This window comes from Argiope bruennichi, chromosome X1, assembly GCF_947563725.1.
Source record: "Argiope bruennichi chromosome X1, qqArgBrue1.1, whole genome shotgun sequence".
Lineage (NCBI taxonomy): Eukaryota > Metazoa > Arthropoda > Arachnida > Araneae > Araneidae > Argiope > Argiope bruennichi.
Window position 1 is genome coordinate 8,084,956 of NC_079162.1, and position 25,128 is coordinate 8,110,083.

General features: G+C 30.2%; 1 protein-coding gene across 1 annotated transcript; it reads left to right on the forward strand.

Moving 5' to 3' along the window:
• LOC129958546 (EH domain-containing protein 1-like) lies at positions 1-24,557 on the forward strand. Its single transcript, XM_056071087.1, has 2 exons — positions 1-1,025; positions 20,869-24,557. The coding sequence occupies exons 1-2, from the start codon at positions 114-116 to the stop codon at positions 21,550-21,552; spliced, it is 1,596 nt and encodes a 531-aa protein (XP_055927062.1). The 5' UTR covers positions 1-113; the 3' UTR covers positions 21,553-24,557.
• The last annotated feature ends 571 nt before the right edge of the window (positions 24,558-25,128 follow it).

Below are 25,128 nucleotides of genomic sequence, written 5' to 3' on the forward strand. Positions count from 1 at the left end.
CATTTTTCCCCCTTCCTTTTCCAGTCTAGTCTCGATTTCGTGGGGCGTTGAGTTTGATTGCTGTCTACAAAGTTGATTCTTGACAAGGCACAAGGTCTTCCAGAATTTCCAAAATGTTTAGCTACCTTACGAAAGATTCTAGACGTCATCCACCAGATCTCTACAACAATGTTGTGGAAGGTTTGAAGAAGATCTACAAGTTAAAAATATTACCTTTAGAGGAACATTATTTGTTTCATGAATTTCATTCTCCACCTTTAAATGACGCCGATTTCGAAGCAAAACCCATGATTTTGTTGGTAGGTCAGTATTCTACGGGAAAAACTACGTTCATTAAATATTTGCTTGAGAAAGATTTTCCTGGAATACGTATTGGTCCAGAACCTACTACAGATCGTTTTATCGCTGTGATGTACGGGGAACAAGAAAGTATCATTCCTGGAAATGCTCTTGTTGTTGATCCCAAGAGACAGTTTCGCCCACTTAGTAAATTTGGTAATGCATTTTTAAATAGGTTTCAGTCTTCTGTTGTTAACTCGGAAGTTTTGAAAAGCATTACTATCATTGATACTCCTGGTATTTTATCTGGTGAGAAACAGCGAGTTGATAGAGGCTATGAATTTACTGGAGTCTTAGAATGGTTTGCCGAAAGAGTCGATCGTATAATTCTTCTGTTCGATGCACATAAATTAGATATTTCGGATGAATTCAGGCGCAGTATTGAAGCTTTGCGTGGACATGATGATAAAATTCGCATTGTTCTTAATAAAGCTGACATGGTGGACAGCCAACAACTGATGCGTGTGTATGGTGCACTTATGTGGTCTTTAGGTAAAGTTCTCAATACCCCTGAAGTGGCTCGTGTTTATATTGGCTCATTCTGGGATCAACCCCTTAATTATGATGCTAATAGAAAATTGTTTGAAGCTGAAGAACAAGATATGTTTAAAGATATACAAAGCCTACCAAAAAATGCAGCCTTGAGGAAATTGAATGATCTAATCAAGCGTGCACGATTAGCTAAAGTAAGTACCTTTTGAAGTAAATATTCTCTTTGTAGCACTAATATTGAACATTGTTAAAGATATTCTCATTCCAATACTTTAAAAAATTACATATTTAATTTTTTAGGCTCTTATCCCGAAAGGAGCAGTTTCTTATAAGCATTTATTTTTCTAAATTATAAAAATTTGTTAAAAAAACAAGATTATTAAAAACCGTACTAATTGATTGACAAAGGCACATTAGATAACCATTCTTATTAACAGTTTTTGTTTTTAAATTGTGTTGCGAAGACTTTTCAATGCTTAGTATTTAAATTGTGCTTAAAAAGTATCAAAATTTAATAGTGTAGAGTTTCCATGAACTCATTAGCAACCTTTGATTTAATTTGCTCATCATGTAAATGTGTTAGATCTTCAACCTGCTATTTTCAAACTGGAATGTGAAATTAGAAATCTAAATTTTAAACATTTTGTACCATTAATTTTTCATCATTGTACTATACAGTTTTGTTTAAATTTATTTGAGTTGTGATTGGTCATAAAAAAAGTAGTCATTGTTGCTTGCTTCTTTAAACTGAGAGAAGTTTGCTGAAATCATTCTCTTATTTTTCGAAGGGACATTCTTTTTCTATTACTTTCTACTCGCACTGAATGTGTAACTTAGATAAGCTTGTTCTTATTTCGAAACTTTTTTTTGTCTTATTAAAGATCTTTGATCAATATCTACTTTATTCATTTAGTTTACTAAAGAGTTCTTTAGAATTTGCTTTCGGTCTTTTCTCCTCTTTGTGTTTTACTGCCCATTATCACGGAACACCACATTTTGATTGAATAAGTCCACTATCCAGTGCCACTAAGCATAAAATTCCTATTTTAGTTTCCCTAAAACTGATGCTGCATTATATTTTTTCCCATTTATTCAAAGTGACTTATTTCATTCTATAAATTAATTTGGACCTTAGCACTAATAAATTCAGTGGACCACAAAGGTTTAGAAATAGATTTTATGCTGCATAATGATTGAAAAGATTCAACAGATTTAATTGATTTTAATTTTATACTATGCGTATAATTTTTTAAACTGCAATTGTTTTTATTTCTTTTTTTAAAAATTTTTAATTTCTTTTTAAATTTTTTTTTAGATTAATGCAACAAATGGGGTAAAATGATATATTTGATAGCTGTGATTTTTTAATATGATATTAAACAACGTACTTTTTATACTTATTTTTTATTGCGTTGAAGGCACTTTTCTGTAGCTGCTTTACTGCTATTGTGTAGATGTTTTTTTCTTGTATCTGGAATATGTTTTTTCACCTTTTGTTATCAAAGAAGTTACTTTTGTTTTTGTTTTTGAAATGCACAATAAAGCATATCTATAGAAGTTATGAACATTTTCTAAATTTATGTGCATTAATTAAACATAATGTAACTAATTAAATTCTGGAATAAGACAAATCTTATTTTTCCCACTATATATGATTTTGAGTACCAGTTTTAATATTTATAAGTTATAAAATCACTTAATTTTCATAGCCTAACTGAAACTTATAAATAAAAATTTTCTAAGATAAGTTATTTTTGTATAGATGAAAACGAAATGACTAAAACATTTGATTTAAACTTGAAAGATTTCGACTGATTTTTTTTATCAATAAAAATTACTACTTAAGATCTATCTAGAAATATTTTTATAAGTCTTAAAATCAAGGAAAAATTGCACTGGTAAGTTTGTATTAATGAAAAGATAACTTTTGAGATTCTTAGATTCTGCAAAAAACACTTTTGTGGGATATTTTCAGAAGTTGTATTTAATTTTGCTTTCAGATACATTAAAATAAATGTATCTGAAAAATTGATTTATTCAAAGTTTATATTTTCACTTTCATAGGTATATTTATGCCAAATTTGATTAAATCAAATAGTCTGCCCTGTAATGTACCAGTAGACAATAGGTACACATCTTTAGTTTTAGTAGATAATTACACAATGAGCATTAAATGCACACAGCTTTTTCAATGAAAAAGCTTTAAAATACTAATTTTATAATATTGTTTAAATGTGTGATGAAATTTTGCTGAATCTCCTACGAAAACTTAAAGCTTTAACTATTGAAAAAAAAAAATTCAAGCAATTGTTTCAGTGGAAATTTCAGTAGGTTAGAAAAATATCATAAATATGAATTTCATTTATCATGAACTTAAAAACAAAACTCCTCAAAATGTAGACAAATAATTTAATTGCTTTAAAAAAGCCAGAAATAATAATTTAAAAAAAAATGCATACATTATTTTTATGGGCCATTGTAGCGTAGTTTAGTTTCGGATTTGGGGTTGAATGGTTTTCTAGTTCAAAATCCAATTATATCTTAAGAACCACATGAGCAAGCCTAATGTGTATCAAATTTTTCAGGGCCTTCAAGAAAGCAATATAATTATTTTAAGTGCCTGGCTTTTGACTGACTGACTCTTTCTTCCATTATGTTTCACGAATATTATGTTATGGGCTTCTTTTTACTGTGTTCAGTTAGTTTCTTATAGCAGACCAGCATGACCTCTAGCATGTTTTAGATTCTTACTCTTTTTGCATTTAAAATTCATGCAAATATTTCTAGTTTACCAATGGATTACGTTGGAACAGAATATATATCAATATCTGAAACTCATGCAAATATTTAATACATATTATTTCTCTTTATTAGCAATATTTTCCAACTTTTTGATTGCAGCTACACATTAAGCTTAAGATTGACTACTCTTTAAAGTTTTAGATTATTCTTTGTAATGAGGAACATTTTGATGATATAAATTTCTATTTTATATTATCTTTTTAAAAATAAGTTGTTTGTCGTAATTTTCTTTTGCTTTTTATGAAAAACGTCTTTCTTTTATGTAGTTTTTGTTAAAATTTTCATCCAGTGATATTTCAAAAGTTATCAATTTTTATAAAAAAATGCGTAAAATTCCAAGTATTATTTCTGAAAATATTATTTATAAAAAAAAATTGTCTTAAATACTCGCATGAATTTTAATGATAGTACTGTACTATCTTTTTAAATCAATTTTAAAAATAATTGTATAAACAATTTTATTATTTTTTATAAATATAATTGCTTAATTTTTAACACAATTATTTTTAATTAATATATGTCTTCAAAATTCTGTTACATTTAATAGAGGAAACTCGATTGTATTTAATAGAGCAACTTCTTAAATATTATATCTATTAATGTTTAATTGTTAAAATTACAATTTAAAACAATTATTTATTACAATTACAATATTACTTTTCTTATTGCAGGTTTCTTTTTTGGGGGGGGAGTTTATTCAATGGATATATAAATAGAAAAACAGGCATGCAATTCCTGGTCAAAATAAATAGCATGGGAAAATGCTCTTCAGAAATGTTTTGTTAATTTAAATGTGTTATAGATTTTAAAAATTAGATTTTTTTAACTGATTTTTTTAATTAAAAAAATTATTATTCATTAAAAAATCTTAATAGGATAGTTAAATTTTCAAAGGAAAATAATATGATCTGATAAGAGGCAGATTTGGAAGGTAATGATAATTTTGTGGTAGCACTTATTGCAATTCTATTGAATAGAATTGAACAAATTGAAGTTGCATTTAAAATAATAAGCTTTGTGAGAGATTTGATAGCCATGTAACTTTGCCTTTCTGAACATACCCTTCATAACCTGAAGTTTCATTTGCGAAGTGGTGTAATAAATTAATATTAGACATAATAAGTTTAACGGCCAAGAAATCTTTACTTGGTATTTAAAAGCAAAAGCTGTTGCATTGAAATGAAGGTATTGTTAAACATTTTTAACAAATTTTAAAATATTTAACTTTTGTAACAAGTTTTCAAATGCTGCCTTTGTATTTGCCTAGAGAATTCTTACTCTGCAAATAGTTTTAAATTATTTTGTAGAATCAACTTTTTCTCTAAATGCAAATGCTTCAAATTAATTTTGGAAAAAAATAAGTTTACGTATCATTTTATGTTTTTATTATGTTGAAATCTACGTAAAATGATCGTACTTTTAAAATTATAAAGTAAGGAGTCAATATTATTAGTCATTAATTGAAATTTATACTACATAGTTTTAAAATTATGGCATGAGAAGGAATGTAAACAACTTGGTAAGCGAAAAGCAACCATCGCTTAGTCTTTCTCCCTTATCGTCTGTTCCACGCCCATAGGATTATTTTCTGCACGGCAGCTCCGGCCAAATGCCCACCTGCTAGCTATGTGCACAAGTTTGGAGAAGGGACGCTGTCCTTTACATCCAGCCGCTTTCAAAATTGCAAGGCTCATCTCAAAATAGCCTTTGTGTTGCTTCAAAATTGGACGTTAATATAATTAAAGGAAATATTAAACATTAGATATTAATAACTTGAAATTCCATATTCATTTTACCAAATACATTGGAACCCGCCGGGGGCACCTCGAAATGAGCCTGAGATGCTTCCGATATGGTAGTTGGATCTCGCCACCCTGGAGAGTACACAAAAAGGTGGGAGATTTGGCTCCTCCCATCGATGACGGGAGGTACTTCCATCGGGAAGGGTTGTACCGTGGTCGGTGATGGTCCTTAGGACTCAACCACAGTTCCCGCCAGTGTTGCTGTTGCGGCGGTCATTCAGTATTTTTATCCGTATGCCTTCGGGTAGGTCGGAGAGTCAGTGATATGACTTACCAAAAGCATTGGATCGGATTAACAAATAGGTAACTAGAAAACTCCTTATAGTGCCCGAAGGCTCGTACTAATTTTGCAGTATTTTTAAGGTAATCGAGTTTTGTGCTTTCATTTGATTTGCAAAAGCTATGTACTCGGAACTATTCAGATTAAAACTGAATGTCGTTTAAATCTCATAATATTATATTTAAGTACTTTTACACGGTTTTCAAATTTGGTTATAAATGAGTGGTCTAAATCTTTGCAGTTGCCTGATTCACAATCAAATTTTGTATTTGATTATTTAGAATGTGTAAAAAAGGTTTTACCATTCTTTGAAACGATTTTTTTTATGCGCGAAATAATGAAACCGGTTATTTATAATCATTCCGCAGCATGCATATGGCGTGGTTGTACAATTCTGTTAGTGAATGGATCTATGTAAAATTTCTACAGACACTGATTATAATTTTTGATATGTCGTTATTTTGAAGTTTTTCCGATTTCACCGAGACTCAGCTTTTCCGATTATTTGGGTTTCATAAAAGTACTCTCATATCATCATAGTATTCATCAAAACAAGAGAAGATTTTATGAGGTTTCCAAAAGGGTTTGCACTCTTTCGCTCAGCGATTTGTTTGTGTGGTCGTTCATGAAGAACTTCTTTGGAATGCATATAAATCTCTTCCTGATAATGCTCAACATCCTAGAAGTCTTATTGCAGATTTTCGAATGTTATTAATTGGTTCTTTTGATTACAAGATTCACTGCCGCTGATTTGGCATTTTTGGATTTTATTTCATGTATTAGGTCTTCTTCCATCAAGCGTTTGAACTAGCTTTGAACAATTCGACCTCTGATTTAGTACTGATTCTCAAATATACGAATACTGCTGGCAATATTGCTGTAGCTTTAAGGCGTAGTTTAAAATAACGTTCCGCGTCTATTCTTAAATGACTAGGCCACATTTTTTCACGCCTATTTTATCGATTAACTGTGGAATTTGATTTAAAAAATACCTCAAGTCCTCCTTTTTAAAATCAAGCGATAATGCAGTTACACGTTAAACGCAATATAAATGGTGATTAGCAAATTTTGAAAAGAAAAATCACAAAGCTAATAGAATTTCATCTTTATTAGATAAAAAAAATTACACATTAACTGCAGATTTGGATGGACGTGCTTAATTGGTTAAGACGAGAAAAAAAAATTATTGTTAGCGTTTCAAAATTTAAATATTCAATTAAGTGGAAATTAACTCAAACCTTTTTTTTTTTTTTTTTAAAGAAGAAATATTTTTACACCCTTTTAAAATCCAAAATTTTACCCTATCAATGATTTCAATTTCATTTCTGCACTATGTTTCTTTCAGTTATTAATTTTAAAATAATGTAACGCGCTAAAATTAACATTGCGGAATAGTGGTCGATTAGTTTTTTTTAATTTTATTTTAATACCTATATTTATAACAGTTTTTAGAGATTTGAACAAAGGATAAAAGTGTCAGTCAATCGTTCAAGTAAGGGCAAGAAACGTAAAGCTGCTGCTAGTTAATGAAACAGATGTTTGATGGCAATAGTCGTTTCAGGCTCCTAAAATTTAACTAATATAATAATAATAATTTAACTAATAATAATAACTATTCCCACAGAAACTTCGGAGTAAATTATTCTGAAAAAATATATTACATCTTCTTAAAATTAAACATTTTGCCTTTCCAACGATATCAATTTCAATTCTGTTAGATTTTTCCTTCAATTGCTATTAATTCTTTAAAAAGTTTTACGTGAATAATTTTGAAAAGGAGAGTGAGAAAAAAAGAAATTTATAGATACTCTTTTGCCGGACAATGTTCAGACTTAGAGCTACTCAACCAATATTAATGGAATCAGGATAATAGGAATTTATGCTCGCCAATTAATATTCAATTGTTAAACTAAAATTCCGATAGTTCTCGAGAAAGGGGGGAAAAAAAAAGCTTTAAAGAATCAATTTCATTTATATTTAAGGTAAAGACCTATGTCCGGTTATTTAACTTTTTTGTACTGATTTTAATAATAATTTATATTTTAAATAGAAATTACAAAATAAAATTTGCTTTTTCTTTCTTCTTTTGTAATATTTTGTCATCTCTAAAATGATAATATTGTAAAGGATATTTTCGAAAGATTGAAATGGAAATAAAGCCCCTTTTGATTTTCATTCGTCTCACGCTAAAATTTTGCATTTTAGCATAGGTTTAATGAAAGCAATTGATATTTGTTCTATTTGATTTGAACAGAAAATACAATATATATATATATAATATATATATATTCTCAAACAAATGTGAAATGCAGATTTAAAAAAATGTTCATTTTTCCTCAACGAAAAATAGCTTGCGCAATTTATTCACAAAAAAAATAAAAAAAGTGAATTAATTCTGCCGTCTGGCGATGTCGCGTTGGTGTCCCACGAACACTTTCTCCCCTAATGATAACTAAAATTTTTAGTCAGTCCTACTGGCAACAAATAAAAGATTAGACATGTTAACAGCATGGTGTTAATTCGGGAAAGCTTTCTTTACGTGAATATTAAAGTGGCTCCAATTAGTGTCAATATGAGCTGTTAAATTTATCCTCCCCTTTGTCTAAATTATTTAATGACTGCTAAATTGTTATTTTGCACCAAAAATGAAGGAATCGTTCACTTTTATCCTTTCGAAGAATTTTGGAATAGAATCGTATCTTTCACTTGTCCTGTAATTTTTAAGTATTTAATCGACGGTTAATCTTGGGGAGTCTTTTAATTGGTTCTAATTTTATGGCTTGATTTTTGAATGATGCAGAGAGTCTGATAGAGTATTGATGGCTGTATTCATGGTTTATAGTATTTTCTGACTTTTTATGAGAAAAGTAGAATTCGCATTATAGCATATTCTTAATTTTCCCTAAGCAAGGCACACGGAATTTTAGAGATGTGAAATGTTTCATATACTTGCAACTCTGAGAAGTTCAGATATTTCTGCAGAAGCGGCATAACATTACTGTGTGCCGCAATTTAATACGATTGACTGAATTGTTTTCACTGCTGTCAATAAAAAATAAACTTTTTTGTATTCAAAACTTCTTTAAAAAAAAATTAGGCATATATTTCCTCCAGTCAGTGCAAATTGATTGATTTTTTTAATTCATTTATAACAAAACGAAATATTTATTGTCTTTCAAATTTTCTTTCTCGGAAAAAGAAACTGACCAGGGCATTCTGATTATAATAATAATAAAAAAGAGCCGAGTTTTAGATAATATATATCCTTTGTAATATTTTAAGAAATTGATTGAGAAATGACTTATTTTCAGGCTGGTAGAATGCATTCCACTACGATTCAAGATATGGTGCTTGATCATTGATTATTTCTTCCGAAGGTGCTTAAGAAATTTCTCAACTTTTAAAGAACTATGTCAAAGCTTGATAAAATTGAATAGTATACTTGCTTTGAATTCACTTTTTTGTACTCTGCGTCGTATGTTATACCCTCTTTTAAAATATTTTCATTTCTCATTGAATTAATCCTTAACCTTTTTATTATTTGTTGTTGCTTAACTCTTTATTTTATTTTTTCTCTTATTATATTTTTAACAACTGCTACTATTTTGCTCCATTATGTCCAGAATACTTGGAGCGCAAATGATTAAAAACATTGTGAAGATGAATAAAATTTGGAAATCTTTCAATTAGCAGTGAGCGTATCCTGTTTTTGAAGTTTATCTGAAATGCACCAGGTAAAAGTTCTGTCCCTTACTTTAAAAATGGGAAACCTGTAAAGTTTCATATTTATTGTCGCATCTTTATAAAAAAGATGTTTTTGAAAATGACTCGAGGGGATATATTTATTTCAATCGACAAATGTATTAACTACTATCCGGATTATCCCCTCCGCCATATTTATCTTTAGCTGAATCGTTTCACTGTTATGATATTAGTCTCCCAATAAAATTTTAGAGTTGGATGAAAATTAAAGTTTTGGAAAGTTACGCTTTCGGTGCTAAATGAACTTTTGGTAATATCCCGGAAATTATGGCATATTGCACTCAAGAAATTTTCATTGATTAAAAGCAAATTATTTCATAAAATGAGATAAATTCATAAATTACAAATGTAATATTTTTTTATTAATTTTTAAACATGATTGTAAAAAAAATGGAATGTAGCTTAACAATTTTTTTGACATGGGATAAATAAAAATTATGCATTGCTTAGTTTCTGAAATATTTACAAAAACTGCAAAATTCGTTCGGTCGATGCATAACACAGTTTGGTCAAAATCGAAGGCCGCAGTGAGACAACATCTGCTTATACTGATGTAATAAATAGATTGTGACATAACAGTCCATGCCTCACTGTAGAAAAATAAACATTCACTTAAGTGCCAAACAAACCAAATGTCTCTCCCTGCAGAATGGTTATTTCGGGCAATGCCCAATTCTTTTTTAACCTATCAAATCAAAGCCAATAAATTTCGACTACATTGTTGGTTTTTCTCTCCAAATATGTCACTACAGGCTTTCGTCTCATGTTTTGAGACCCTGCAATGCAAAATCAATTCGACATACATTGTAGTGTTAAATTGAAGGAAAATTTAACGAGGAAAGGACACGGATTGGAATTGTGTATGTTGTATTTAGGATATTTGTATTTATATATTTGTGTGTATTTAGGATATTTGTTCATTAAAATTTTAAAGCGTTATAACCAGCCATACTCATACTTTGAGTATAGTTTATATGCTAGTGATTTGCAACCGTAGCTGACCGTCCTGACAGCACAGTCAGTAGAACTTTAGCTTTTCATCCGCCAGAACGGGATTCGATCTTAAGCTTGTGTTTTCATTTTCTTTCAAATTAACATTTTACAAATACTTTAAATTTACATTAATTTACTATGTTTTCTTTAAAAAATTAAATTATAATTCAAAAATTAGGAGAATGAATATCTATATATGTATAAAAAATGAAAAGTATATTAATTAAAAGTAAGGGGGGGGGGGAAACCCAGTGTCAAACCCTGGTCTCACGGATGAAAAGCTAAAACTGAATTGTCGGCTACATGGCGGTCAGCTACGGTTGAAAATTACTAATAGATAACCTATGCTCAAAGTTTGAGGATCATTTTCTCGGAATTGGCTGGCCATTGTGCTTTTAAATTTTAATGAATGAATGAATATTCTAAATGTATACTACCATCATATGAAATCTTATCCCGAAATTAATTTTCCAACCCTTGCAAGATTTTGTTTTTAGATCTCTCCCTTACCCAATTTGCTCTCTGCAAACCCTCGATTATTCGGCAAAAGAGAGAAAAATGCATTTTGAAAGTGCTTGTGTACAAACCATTACTGTTTGATCTGGACTTTATTTTCGACATTTACCTTCTAATCGGAACATCTTTTGGTATACCTGTTTGCTTAACAAGCAAGTGCTTTAAGCTCATAATGGCTGACATTCCGTCCACAGAAATAATAAAATGCTCTGAAAGTTGTTTAACTCCATGCATTAATCTTTAACCAGTAACTATAGATTATTTTTCTCCATTTTTAGCTTTTGATAATGCTGTTTTTTACTATCCTCTGCACTTGGATTTGAATGTCGAATGCTGGTGTTCACGGAAAAATGTTTTGGTGTCATATTCGTCTGTTATTAATTTAAACACGAAAAAATGCATTTGTTCTTAATCATTATGGTTATTTTCTAATCCGCCATTATGAATGTTGCAAATGGATTAACTGAAAATAGACTAAATTTTAATTTGAAGCGCATGTGTGAAGACAGTGCTTTCAAGATTTTCTTTATCAGTCATGATAATTATTGTATGCCAAACAAAGTAATTTGCATCCAACCCTCCTTGTCTGTAGCTCAGTATTTTTCCATTCAATACATCTCATTCCAATCTTATGCATTTTGTTTTGGATTAAACAATTAAGTCAACATGGAATTTTGTTCAATGTTTGCGCCATGGATTAAAAAAAAAAAAAAATCCATCTTTTGGTCTCGTGTTTTTTTGATAATTCGAAGTTTTTTAAAATTATCTTCCAATTAAATGGCCTTCGATTTCAGTTGATATATAAATTGAACTTCTAATACTTATTCAATTTAAAGTAAATTTCTAATTCTTAAATAGTTCTTTTTCGTGCCTCAATGTTCAGTGATTTCTGCTTTTGTAAAGTTTAATTTACCGACTTCTCCCAGGAAGATTGCAGATAGAATGATTATAAATTACACCAGATTGAGGGGGTTAGACAGTTCTGATGTGGTGTTTCTTTGAAAAAGAATATATTTTTATGGAATAGGGAAAAACAATTCTTTAATGAACTTGGGAAATGGCTGTAAAATAAATTCTGAATCAATAAGCAGTAATTTTTTATTACAAATATATTGTCTTGAAAAATGTTTATTGTTGCGATCAGCAGCTAAAATGCTTGTTTTCAATTACTCTATTTTCCTGGGATGATTGTGAATATTCCGGGGTAATTATGAACTTTGCTATAATTAAGAATGATTAATTGATTGGGAAAAGACATTGTTTAATAAAACCATTCACATAAATTATAACCTTTTCTTCCTCATAAGAACATTTTAAATCGCAGAAAATGACAATCTCGACAAAATTTGTATCCAATTACCCTTACTGACCCTACTTCAATAGTAGTCCTTGCGTTCGCATTTTCATTTTTAATGACTGATAATAGAGACTGCCCTTATACTAACAGCCGTTTTTATCTGTGCTTTGTCTTACACGCTGAAAAATCCTCCCCTCCCCTCTCCTTTTTTAAATATTGAATAAATTGGGTTAGAAGTTCCTCTTAGCATGATTGTTTGTCATGATTTCACATTCGTTTTGGAAATTAAAATCCTTTTCACAAATTTTCGCAGGTAAATATTTGAACCCTATATTCTTCCATTTTCTTAATAATAGTAGATAGAACGTTAAAATTGTTACAAATAAAGTAGTTTAATATTTCTAACTTTTGCTGAGAAATTTTGAATGTAAAAAAAAAAAATTAAATATACAGAAATTCCAAATTCCCTCTTATGAAAACATCAGATTTAATATAACTCGGTTATAAAATTAAGTAGAATCAGCTATGGAATCGGGAGCAAATATTGCAGATTTGGTCATTTTCTTTGATTTAAATTGAGCATATGAGATGGGATTTATGTGAGTTTATAATTATGTTCAGGGAGGTTCATTAAACCCTTTCCCTTGTTCATACCTTTCCAAATTAAGTAGTTTCCAATTGCAGGTGCGTTTCGTAATTATTTCGGTGTTCCCAATTACGCCAGGAATTATGTGGCAATTCGGAACTCTTGTCTTGGCTTTGATTACAGCGATGAACTGATTTGAAGAGAATATATTTGAAATCGTAAGAAATTACGACTTTTACTTTTTTAACGAAACTTTTACCATCCGTCTTTAACTGTTCCAATGAAAAATGAGACACGAAAAGAAAATATCTAAGACTAAGAAATGTACATTAAGATGAGTATAATAGCTCAGTTTGGAAGCATAAAGAAAACTCGCTCACTTCAGGTAACATGTTCTCAATTTCCCATTCTACTTATTTTTGACATATACGCTACCTGAAAAACTATTCTTGAGCGATTGGATATCGTAGGATAGCTCTTATCTGGCTTTTGGAAAGGGCAAACTATCATTAATTATTAAGACAAATTTTGATTTAGTCCAATTGAAATCTGACGTATTCCGCTGACCACCAACAATTCAGTCGATCTCTCAGATTTACAAATTAACAGTTCTGATATCTGCAGCATAATCGATCAAAATATACACAATTGTTGAATAATCGACTAGGGACAAGTTACCTCCATCTCTAGAGTCTTCATTTCGTACTAAAAAGAGTCTTTAGATGATTTATTCCTAAACATTACTTTTTTTTTTCCTTCGACATCAGTTTTCTTCTATACCATCCTATAGTCGTTTATAACAAGTTTTCATCGTGAAATGTAATATGGTATATTCTTTAGAAATGTCAATTGTGAATTTAACATACAATAATGAGCATGTGTGACTGGACGTCATACTATTGTTTCTAGATTTTTTCACTTCCTGTTATATAATGATTCAAAATGCATGAAACATACTTGTTTTCATTACTATAAATGCTTGTTCCTATTGACTTACGATGAAAATTATCAAGCTTAACTGATAATATTTCTCTGTTTCTCAGTATAAAGTTTAGAAATGAAAATTGAATTTTATAACTGTTATACCCTGCAAATGCAAGGAACTTGTATCTTTGCAATTTCTCTTACAAATAACCGATGTAGGGAATGAATAATAACATTTAGAAAAGTTTCGGTTTCACTTTTTTTTAGCATGAGGGCTATTAAAGTAAACATTAAAAAAAATACCGTAAAATGCGGGAAGGTGTCATTCGTATTCATCTATAATTCAGTAAAGAAAGCACATGCTTCCTATTTCCCCAAGGTTTCATTGGTTCTTTCTGTGATTACTGTTCCCAATTACCTTTCCTGACACTGTTAATATATTTCTTTTTTCAATTAGATTAAAATTGAAAAAAAAATTGTTTGGATTTAAAGCAAATAATATTAGCTTAATGTCTATTTTCATATGTACTTAGTTCGCTTGCCCTTCGTTAAGGAGCAATTATTATTCATTTTGAAGTGTCGCTATTGTTGAATTTTTTTGTCTAGCTAAATTTTAGCCTGTAAATGTAAATTTTAATTCCCGAAATGAATGCTATAGATACATTGTAGTTACGTGTTCAACAATTAAGCGAATCATTCCTTGATTTGTATATAGGAACATTGTAATGCATGAAGTTGCATATATACCGAAAGCATTTTTCCCACAAGTATATACTGAAATCGTGTCAACTTACAAGAGAAACTTTGAAGCCATAATTATTCTTAATTTTTTGATTACTATTTTTGCTAATAGTATCACTCATAATAATTTATTTCAATACAGAAATAAGTTATGCTTGAACTAAGTATTAATATATTATGTTTTATTATATTTGAATCTTCCGAACCTTATGAAAAATTTTGACTGGTATTTATTGAGAAAATTTTTGACAGTAAGGGCTGACATTCTCATTCTCTAAATAAGCTGAATTCAAGAATTAGAAACGTTCACTGAGCTAAAAGCCCGATCAGAAATCGCATAGAAATTAAATCATCCACGGAATTTTTTGACATCAGTTATACATCCAAGCGCGTAATTCGGTGCCTCGTTTTTTAACTTTTTTTAACACTTATTTCAAGGAAAACCAATGCAGAGTTTTAACCATCACTTATTATTTGTGAGATATGACAGTATCATTATTTCCATTAGCACTTTAAAGTATTGTCGTTAAATTAGTAAAAAAAATTTTTAACAAGTTTTGTAAAATATTTAACTGAAAACAATAAAAAAATTAACTGAGTAATATTCCTGTAAATTTACACTAGTTTAATTAAAAAATGAGAAATAACAAAAAAAACCTGAAGGGAAAAATTTTGTTCCATTCCAAAAACTTCTATTATTTAACAGTACGTAGAAGACCAAGCTTCGCTCGGCAGTGTGTATTAAAATATGAATGCACTTAGTTTAAAATGTTATTCGAAACAAACTGCTATATTACAATATTTATTTTACAGTTTATCTGTCATTACTTATATTTTTTAAATTACTCAGTTTTATCATGATAAAATCGGGTCTTAACCTAATACTTCCTTTTATACTATATTGCGGGTATGGCTATAGTTGCTTTGCAGCTATTGCATGTAAGCCGAACGTATTTGTATTCGGATAATGTCATTTAGTGCCATCTCACAAAATGTTGAGGTGCCATTTGGTTATCATCCTATGGTAAATTTGCAAATACCACAAAAATATTTGAAATGGTTCTGTATGACATTGTCATCATGAGATCAGATGCAAAAAGACTCTAATAGTTATGAAAAAGTTTTTTTTGCGTGCGCGTGTAAAATCGCTTTTTAGGAAAGACATCTACACTATCTACCAATGAATAATTGGACACCTGCAATAAAAGAGATAAACACAATTTATTCAGATTCAATATCTGGTAGAGCCTCCACCTGAGGCAAACTACAGTCTTAACCCTCCGGGGCATGCTTTCCGCAAGTGCTTGGATGATGCACAGTGGTATTTTCTTCCACTCGGCTTGGAGAAGACATGTAAATTCTTTCACTGATATTGGACGGTTGCTGCACTTCTTAATTCGGTGATCCAACTCGCACCAGGGTTTTTTTTTTTTTTTTGTAGGATTTAAGTCCGGACTCTGGGCTAGCCTGTCATATTGGTTCACCCCATTTTAATCACACCAATCCATGTTGGACCTCGCAGCATGACAAGTGGCGTTGTAATTCTGAACATAACAATGATCCAACCCGTAAAATTGCCACCACATAGGAAGCTTGCATTGTCTAAAATAGTGTAGTAGGAGTTGTCGTTGAGCTTACCATGAATTGGGATGAAGAGTCCCAGTCCATACCATGAGAAACATCCCCAGACCATTATTCCACCTCCGCCAAACTTTACTGTAGGCACAATGCATTCTGGCAAGACTTTCTCTATACATACGCCTAATCCAGACTGTGCCATCCGTCTGGTAGAAATTGAATCTTGATTCATCGCTTCAGAGAACCTGTTTCCACTCATCTACGATCCAATTTCGATGTGCCTTGCACCACGGAATCGAGCAACGCGGTTGGATTTTGTAATCAAAGGCTTATGAGCAGCAGCAAGACCATGGGAAATCAAGCCACTGTGCTTCCTTGCGGATGGTATTTATGGAAGCAACATTCCCGAATGCTTGTTGGAACTCTTGGGGTATGTAGGTCATCGATTGGTGCAGTTTCCCCAAATTTCTCTGGACAGCACTCGGCGGTCTCTATCTCATAGTTTCGAGAGTCTGCTGAGTCGAAGCACATTCCAACAATCCCCGCTTACCACCTTCCACTTCTTAATCACAAAAGCCACTGTCGATTTTGGTATGTTTAACTCACTATATATGTCCCTTAAGAGTCGGCCATTTCTATAATATCCGACAATTACGCCTTTCTTGAAGTCGGATGGTTCTGAATTTCGTGACATCTTGCATGCGACTAATACAAATGCTGTTTCCTACATGGTATTTAAGTACAGATTGTGTAACGTAGATCAGAACCGCAGATATCCTCATTTGCATGGGTGTCCAAATACTTATTGGTAGATAGTGTATATAGGTACTTAACCAATTAACTTTAAAAGCAAAAACTTATTTAAATTTAAAATTTGATCCAAATCGTTAGAGCTGTTTCCGAGGCACATGAAATTTATACATATGCAAGAATTACTCGTTTAAAGTTATAAGATTCTTGAGTGAACTTTCTTTATGCAGTCTCTTTGCAGATTCCAGCAGCAATTGCCACCATTTGAATATATTATTTGTCCTGTTGTTAATCTTTTTTTGTCTTCATGCTCTGGTGAAAACATTCATCTTGTTCTTTTTGTTCAGGGAGACGGTCTGTGAGGTTGTCAAGTAATGAACTATTTATGTTCAAATTACAGCCAATGTCTCTGAAGTTAATTTCGCTGTTAACATAATATTCTATCTTTTGTTTGAAGAAAATTGACATGTAGGGAAAATGAGTTCCACGGTTTTCGTTCTGATTCGCGAAATTAGGATCATTTATGAGTTGCCTGATTAAAGGACCATAAAAAAAATGTAGATTCTTAGAATTTTCTGTACTTATTCATAGCCCTTTTTATCCCATCTGTGGAAAGCAAGGACTATATTGCAATCAATGTTTCAACTATTTCATTAACCCTGTCTTTATACTGGGTTAAGGCGGTTAAACATTATCTGCGGAATCAAGATAATTTTTTCTCGTCTGATTGAATGTTCAATAATAACAGCCCCCTCCTTCCCCCCATTATTCTTGTTCTCTTATAGTCTTTCTTATCCAATGATGTTGTTCGGTTCTGCTATTCCATAGGCGTATGAAATAATAATAGTTCTTTTACACACCTACCCTTTCTGACCAAGGATGAAGCTAATTTTATTTAAATTCATAGATTGTCCATCAACTTTATTGGTTACACTAGATGGAAACACTAAAAAATGACAAGTAATATGGCTCCAGTCAATAGATAGAAGAATAAAGCAGTCAACAGACGATACAAGAAATGTTACTTAACCATTGCTCAATAAGATTATAATAAAATATTTCATAATTTTGCTACTCTAAATATTCAAAATAGAGATGACAGAGAAAATCTGTTATGAAATCAACATACCCAAATATAATCAGTTTTTTTATAAGGGTTTTGTCGTCTGCACACTGGTTAATGGTTGGATAATACTTTTCCTATACTTATTTAAACCTTCATTTATCATATGTATCAAAACTTCCTTTGTTTCTTATCAGTGGAAATCATTTGTGTTTGTTTCCAATCTTAAGATCATTCTTCGTTTTTATCGTTCAGAAGTAATCGCAAGAATAATTTTTCAAATTCCAAAAAAATCTTAGCTCTTCGTCCTTTCTTAAATTCAAACTGTAGAAAGTAGGCTTGAATCAAATGATACATAATTATTTTGGCATAAATTGCATCGGCTCTAAACTCAGAAAATCTATTGGAGATTCTTTATTTAAAAGGGCTGCACCATTTGTTTAACTGTCATTGATTAAATTAGTAATTAATGAATTTAAATTAAAAAACGACTGAAAAGAATGAGAAATGTATTTGATATTTTTGGCGAGATTCCTATACATATATCTATTGAACCATAATTTAAAATGCCCTGAGGAATACTTATAAAATACTTTATGAATAAAAATTTTAGACTTGAAGCAACTCGGGCAGTTTCTTCATTATTTCTTTAATTGAAATGCCTGAGGGCCGTGATGGTCTGGTGGTAAGGTCACGGCTTTGGAACCAGAGGGTTTCAGGTTTGAGACCCGATTCCGCCGAAGAACCGTTGTGTAAGCGGGCCTAGTGCACATTAAATACACCAGGGTCAAACATCCTCCCCCTAATGTGGTGTGGCAATTTGGAGAAAGGTGCCAGCTTAGGTGTCTCCTCGTCATCTGACCACGGTGCTAAGTCACGAGGTCCATCCCAAAATAGCCCTAGTATTGCTTTAAAAAGGGACGTTAATATAACTAAACTCTCGGAATGCCAGTGTATCACATCGCAACAAATATTTTACATTGGCTATTAAATATTTTTCAGACAGTGTTGAATCACTTTACAATAGTGGCCATTTAAAACCCATTTTAAAGATTTGATGGCTCACAGCAGCGATAGTATTTGCAGTAATACCTTAAACTTTCAATTACCTCAGTAATACCTTGAATTTAAAAATAATTTAACAAAGAATAATAATTCTTTATGGTTACTTATCATTATTTTTAACATTATAGCGAAATAACCAAAAGAAACGTACTTTGCTCCAGTTAATAAAAGATAGCCTTTTTTTCCCCCCCTCCTATTTGAATATAACCAACGAATGATTGTTTACATAGTAAGATGATGTAACTAGTAGAATTAAGCAGTTGATACCATGTTTTGTAGTTGAAGGGTGGTAATTTTTTGTGATTGTTATTAAGTTGGTCACTTAATATATTCTTTCGTTTTGTGATTTGTCAAAACATAAAAAAAAAAAGAAAGAAATGGCACTAAGCATTGGCATGATGTAAAGTTTTACCATTGCATGAACAAAGCGTTAATTATAACGAAAATAGAAAATTGGTGGAAATCCAACTAAACTCGGTACAAAACCAAATTGGTAAAGGCATAGAAAGGGTCACAACACCAAGTGACAGTAGAGTAATTAAAAGGCTTTGTCTCCGTGATAGAAGAAAATCATCCAGATGTATACAAAGTGAAATTGTATAGTACAATACAATGTACAGTTGAGTGTCAGGATCACTCGACGCAGATTGTAGGATCCTGATCTAAATGCAAGAATTGGAAGAAAAAAAAGTCATATTTGAGTCTGAAACAGTTGAAAAGATTAAACCGATGGGAGAGAAAAAAAGAAAAAAAACCCACCACCAATGTTAAACAGCAAAGCAAAGAGACTGCGATTTGGAGTGATGAGATCAAAACCTCACTAGCAATGATATAAAATACATCAGGAGGAAACAAAGATTTCCATGATTGCATTACATCTACTGTTAAATATCCAGTTATTGTTACAATCTGGGATGTACGACAGCAATAGATGTGTACAGAATTTATGCAATTTGTGGGGTTATAAATGCCCAAATTACATAAAATGAAACCCTCTTTCCATAATTGTTACCTTTCGCATGTGATCGTTTCCCAGATAATTATTTTATTTTCCCACTGGATTCAACTCAAAGACACATTGCCATTGTATGTAAAAATTGGTTTGAAAACGTATTTCGCTGTTGGAAGGGTTGGGAATACCTCGGACCATAAACCACTCTAAAATCTGTGGAGCAGGCTAAAGGAACTTATTACATTGAAGTAATGCAGCAACGAAATCCAATTAATTAAAACAATAATCCAACAGGATATGACAAGACAAAACTAAAAGCATAGGTTAACTTCATATAACAGTGTTGCTTGACTAATTGATGTTAAAGGTTATCTTACTAAGCATTAACTGCCATTAGTGAGAATTTATGTACATATCATTTGTTTCCTGTTTCTTCCTTATAACTGCTGTTTCAAAACTAATATTCCTATAAAAATTTTATTAAATTTTTAGATAAATTACATTTAAAATGATAGAATTTCATGGCATTTGTCTTAATAAAATTGCTGTTATGAACCATCAAAACTCATACACTTTTCCTAACTGTATCTACTGTTTTGGCCACTATTGTAGTTATGGGAAAATTTCTTTGTTGCTAGTGTGAAAAATCTTGTTTGTGAAACAAAATCCATTAAAAAAAATTATTGCATTAAAATTATTAAAACAGAGTTCAATGTACCAAAGGAAAAAATAAAGTATAAAAAGACCTGATAAATCCCTTTAAGTAATTTTATTCATATTCTTTTTTTTAAAGAATTTTGCTTAGAATTTTTGCTGTTCTTTATATAATGCATTGATTTATAAATATATTGTTCCATATTCTAAATATAATTTCTATGCTTTATTAAATACTTCATTTTCTTAATCAAGAAACCTTTATATTTTAGGTGCATGCATACATCATAAGCTCTTTAAAAAATCAAATGCCATCAGTCTTTGGAAAAGAAGCGAAAAAGAAGGAACTTGTCAAGAAGTTAGGCAATATCTATGCAGAATTACAGAAAGAGCACCAGATACCACTGGGGGATTTTCCAGATATGAAATTAATGCAAGAGAAATTGCTGCAACAAGATTTTGACAAATTCAATACTTTGCGACCCAAACTTTTGGAAAATGTTGACATAATGCTTCGGGATGATATTTCCAAAATAATGCAGATGATTCCACGTGAACAAGAAGAGCAGATTGAAAATGCTCCTGTACAGGGAGGTGCCTTGAATGCTTTAAATGATAATCCATTTGGCCATGGCCGTGGAGAAGGAGCAGATGCTGGTTCTCTTCAGGTCGACTGGGTAGTAGAGAAAGATCGTTTCAAATTTGATGCGATCTTTAATCGCTTGAATCCTGTAGATGGAAAGATCACTGGTGCAGCAGCGAAGTCAGAGATGGTCAAATCCAAACTTCCAAATACTGTCTTGGGTAAAATTTGGAAGCTGTCCGACATTGACAAAGATGGGCAATTGGATGCTGATGAGTTTGCACTAGCCATGCACCTCATAAACGTGAAACTAGAGGGTCATGATTTACCACAAGAACTGCCAGAACATTTAATTCCTCCTTCAAAAAAATAATTTTTGTAAAATGCACATGTTTGTTGGTGCTTTTTGTATGAATTAAAATAGTAATGGATTTTTATACTTATAAAAATTCTTTGTTCATAAAATTATTTAAAATTACATCTTTTTCAAATCAAAGAATTCATTTGCAATATGTTATATATGAATTATAATAAAGAACACTTTGTCTTATAGATTTTTAAAATATTTCACTCTTCATATTATTTCAGTTGGGGAAAAATGAAGCAAAGCGTTAAGTGGCCAAATGTTTTTTTTTTTAATTTATATATATATATATATATAATATAAACACATAAAATGCTACTTTTGTGATAGTATTTAATGTAGTAACTTGTTCTTCGCATGCATGTATTTATGTATATTCTTTTTTTTTTTTTGAGAAATTGTTACGAAATATTTACATACCTTAATTGAAAGTATTAAATATTTTGTATGAATTTCTATTATACATTTTCATTTGTATTAAATGCATGACATTTGTTAATTTTTTTTAAAAAAATTCCTTTTTATTTTCTACTATTTTATTAAAAGTTGAAACTTGGGTACTATATTGATAAAATTATTACATCGGTAAATTTTTTATATTCTGTAAACAGTATGTTTGTAAATTGAATAAAGTATTTATGTCCTAGATTTTCATTAAAATTTTTTTTCTGTACACCATTGTTTTAAAGAAAATCATCACAGGAAATAATTAAGTATGATGAAGTATTTTTAATGTAATTTTGGTATTTTGATTATTAAGACCTTTTTTTTTCAATGATATTTCAGTATTAACTTGTATTCTCAATCTTTTTGCTATTTTGTCTTATGAGTGTTTACTATTTATTATTTGTGTAATTCATGTTCCCGTTTTTTGTTTAGTATTCCCAATTTTTTTTCCATATACTAATTAGATTTTCTACACAATCCATCAAGTTAATTTTTGGTCTGTTGTAACATTTTCTTTCTTTTTGAAATTATTTAATATATACTGGTTTAAAGTTAAATGATTGTATCCTTAAAATGCTGCACTGTTTGGCTTCTAAGTAACTGTGTAATACCATATTTTGAGTTTAAGTAGGTAAATATTGTGATAATGAAATTATTAATTTTTCAGATATTTATACTTTTTAATATTGATAATTTTTACTGAATTCTGCATTTTTTTTTAAAAAAAATTAATATAATGATTAACTGTGACATGTTTTTAGACCTCTGAAAGAAAGAAATTAATTATTGACAGGTGTCAGTTCCTTTTATAATCGGACTGTAGGACCCTGTCTGCGACATAAATCTTTCAAATCCAATATATATTTCTATATCTTGTGATATTTGACTTCAAATGAAATACAATAATGTAATGCATTTCTTATGACTCAAATTTCTAATAAGTATTGATCATGTTTAAATATGCTTAAATGATATTTCTTTTTCAATTTTTATTAAAATACACTTAATTGAAAGATGTCAATAATAGAAAAAAATGAAAGTTACTATAGTTCATTTTTATACTTATGTTTATTCACTTTAAGCGCAATATTCTCATTGAGATTAAGATGTGCCGTTTTAGAAAGTTTCTCTTTACTTGTAAATTGGTTTCTTTAATTTCATGCTGCTTTTCATATTGAAACTTTCATATTAAAAATGTTAAATTTTATATGAAAAATGTTAAATGAATGAAAAAAAATGTTAAATTTTATCTGACTTGTAATTATTGTAATCCACCAGAGAGAAGAATTTAGTATCTTCTGTATGTGGAGAGGAGGATAGCGAATGCTTCTTTAATTTTATAAAGTATTTTTTTTAATGTGTTTAAAAGGATAATCAGGATAAATAACTAAGGAAAGCTGTAGACTGAATATGCATGTATAGCTGAAAATTTATAATAAATTTGATTTTGGGTTATATTTTAATTATAAATTATTTGATAAAATAGTATAATAAAAAGTAAAATTTGTTTGCACCTGCACATTTAAAAACTCATTACAATTTTCCTTTATTTAAAATTATTCTACATGAGAACTAGATACAAGCATTCTTCTTTCCATTTTATCAATATTTCTGCAATTAATGATTTTAGACAGGTTAAAGTTGAAATAATTGTATTTGTGCCTTAACTTAAGAGTTTAGAATCTCGCTGATAAGAATAGTAAAATGAAATATGCATTTGAACTATCTTAAGTTCATAAAAATAGATTTTTTTTTTTTTTAATTTGTCATGTTACTACACTGTAGGTGGCTAGTCATATTGCTGGAAAGAAAATAGAAATAATTCAAGAAGTATTTTGCCATGTGTTGTCTGAAAAATGTATTGCAAATTAAATTTTGCTTATTGTAACCTTCTAAATTTCTAGTCAGAAAACAAATTACTTTAATAAACATGTGCCTTCTATAGCTTAAGTATATATATTTTTTTATCTGTTTTGTACCTTTTGCATTTATACTATTCTGGGACCAAAACTTGGTGCTGTGAGAGAACGATTTAATGTAGATCCACATTCTAAAACGTATACAGTTTCAACAGTATGCACATATTTTGAAAGTAATTTTGTCTTCGGTAAACATTGGGATCTCAGTTTTGTTTTTGTTTGGAATGTTGAACTGTGTTCTTACCAAAAATATTTTTGTATTGTATCTTACTTAATACTTTATTTCTGAAATGTTCTTCAGAAATATTTTGTTTTGAGGTTTATCAAATTTTCTAAATGTTTGCTTATGGAATCAAAGTGAGCTTACTGCAATAGATATATTTTAAAAAAATGTTTGCATTCTCTTCTATTCTTATAAATTTGCCTTTTTTCCCCCCATTAATGAGCATAACATTAATTTTGGTTTAAAAATGAATATTGGTTCTAATACTCATTAATTCAATTATAACATTGGTCTACTATTTCGTTTATATTGAAAATTTTTAAATACTTAATTTAATGCAAATTACAAATTCAATATATATTTTATTGCATAGTTATGGAATTATATAATTGTTATCGCTTTTTTTAAAAAATAAAAGTTATTTTCTTGTCCACCGTATTCTTTTTTATTTTTTTATTTACACAGATTTGTAAAGTAATGACATCAGTACGACTTCATTGCAGAATTTTAGGATGTAATAGAAATTCTACTTTGTCATATAAGCTATACAAAACTCAATTTGATACCAAATACACATAAAAATAAGCAGATACGTACTGGAAAGTATAGCTCAGCTGGAATGAAGATATTGCACAAGGAAAGACCAAGTAAAATGTGTACGTACAAAAACATAAATGGAACTTTGTGAAGTGTAGTATTTATATCAATTGTAACGAGGGCATACAGAGCTAAATTCACCTGCTGCCCCTTGTATGTAAAGTCTAAGCATCTTTAAAGTTGCGATATAGATTAGTGCTTTTGAGAAGGAATGGGCTAAAAAAAAAATGATATTTTTTAGATTTGATGCAGCTTGTTTTCTATTAAATTTTGTGCCATGAAATCGCGAACTTACCTCAGAAAGAATGCAACTATTGAAACCATTCATATTAATAAAGATGATTTTAAGTGACAACACACATTTTATTGTTGTATCGCGATTCAAAAATATTTTTTTGT

Excerpts from the sequence above, each read along its gene's own strand:
- LOC129958546 (XM_056071087.1), top strand. The coding sequence starts at position 114 with ATGTTTAGCTACCTTACGAAAGATTCTAGACGTCATCCACCAGATCTC. Across the intron at positions 1,026-20,868 it reads AGCGTGCACGATTAGCTAAA|GTGCATGCATACATCATAAG; the intron begins GTAAGTACCTTT and ends TTTATATTTTAG.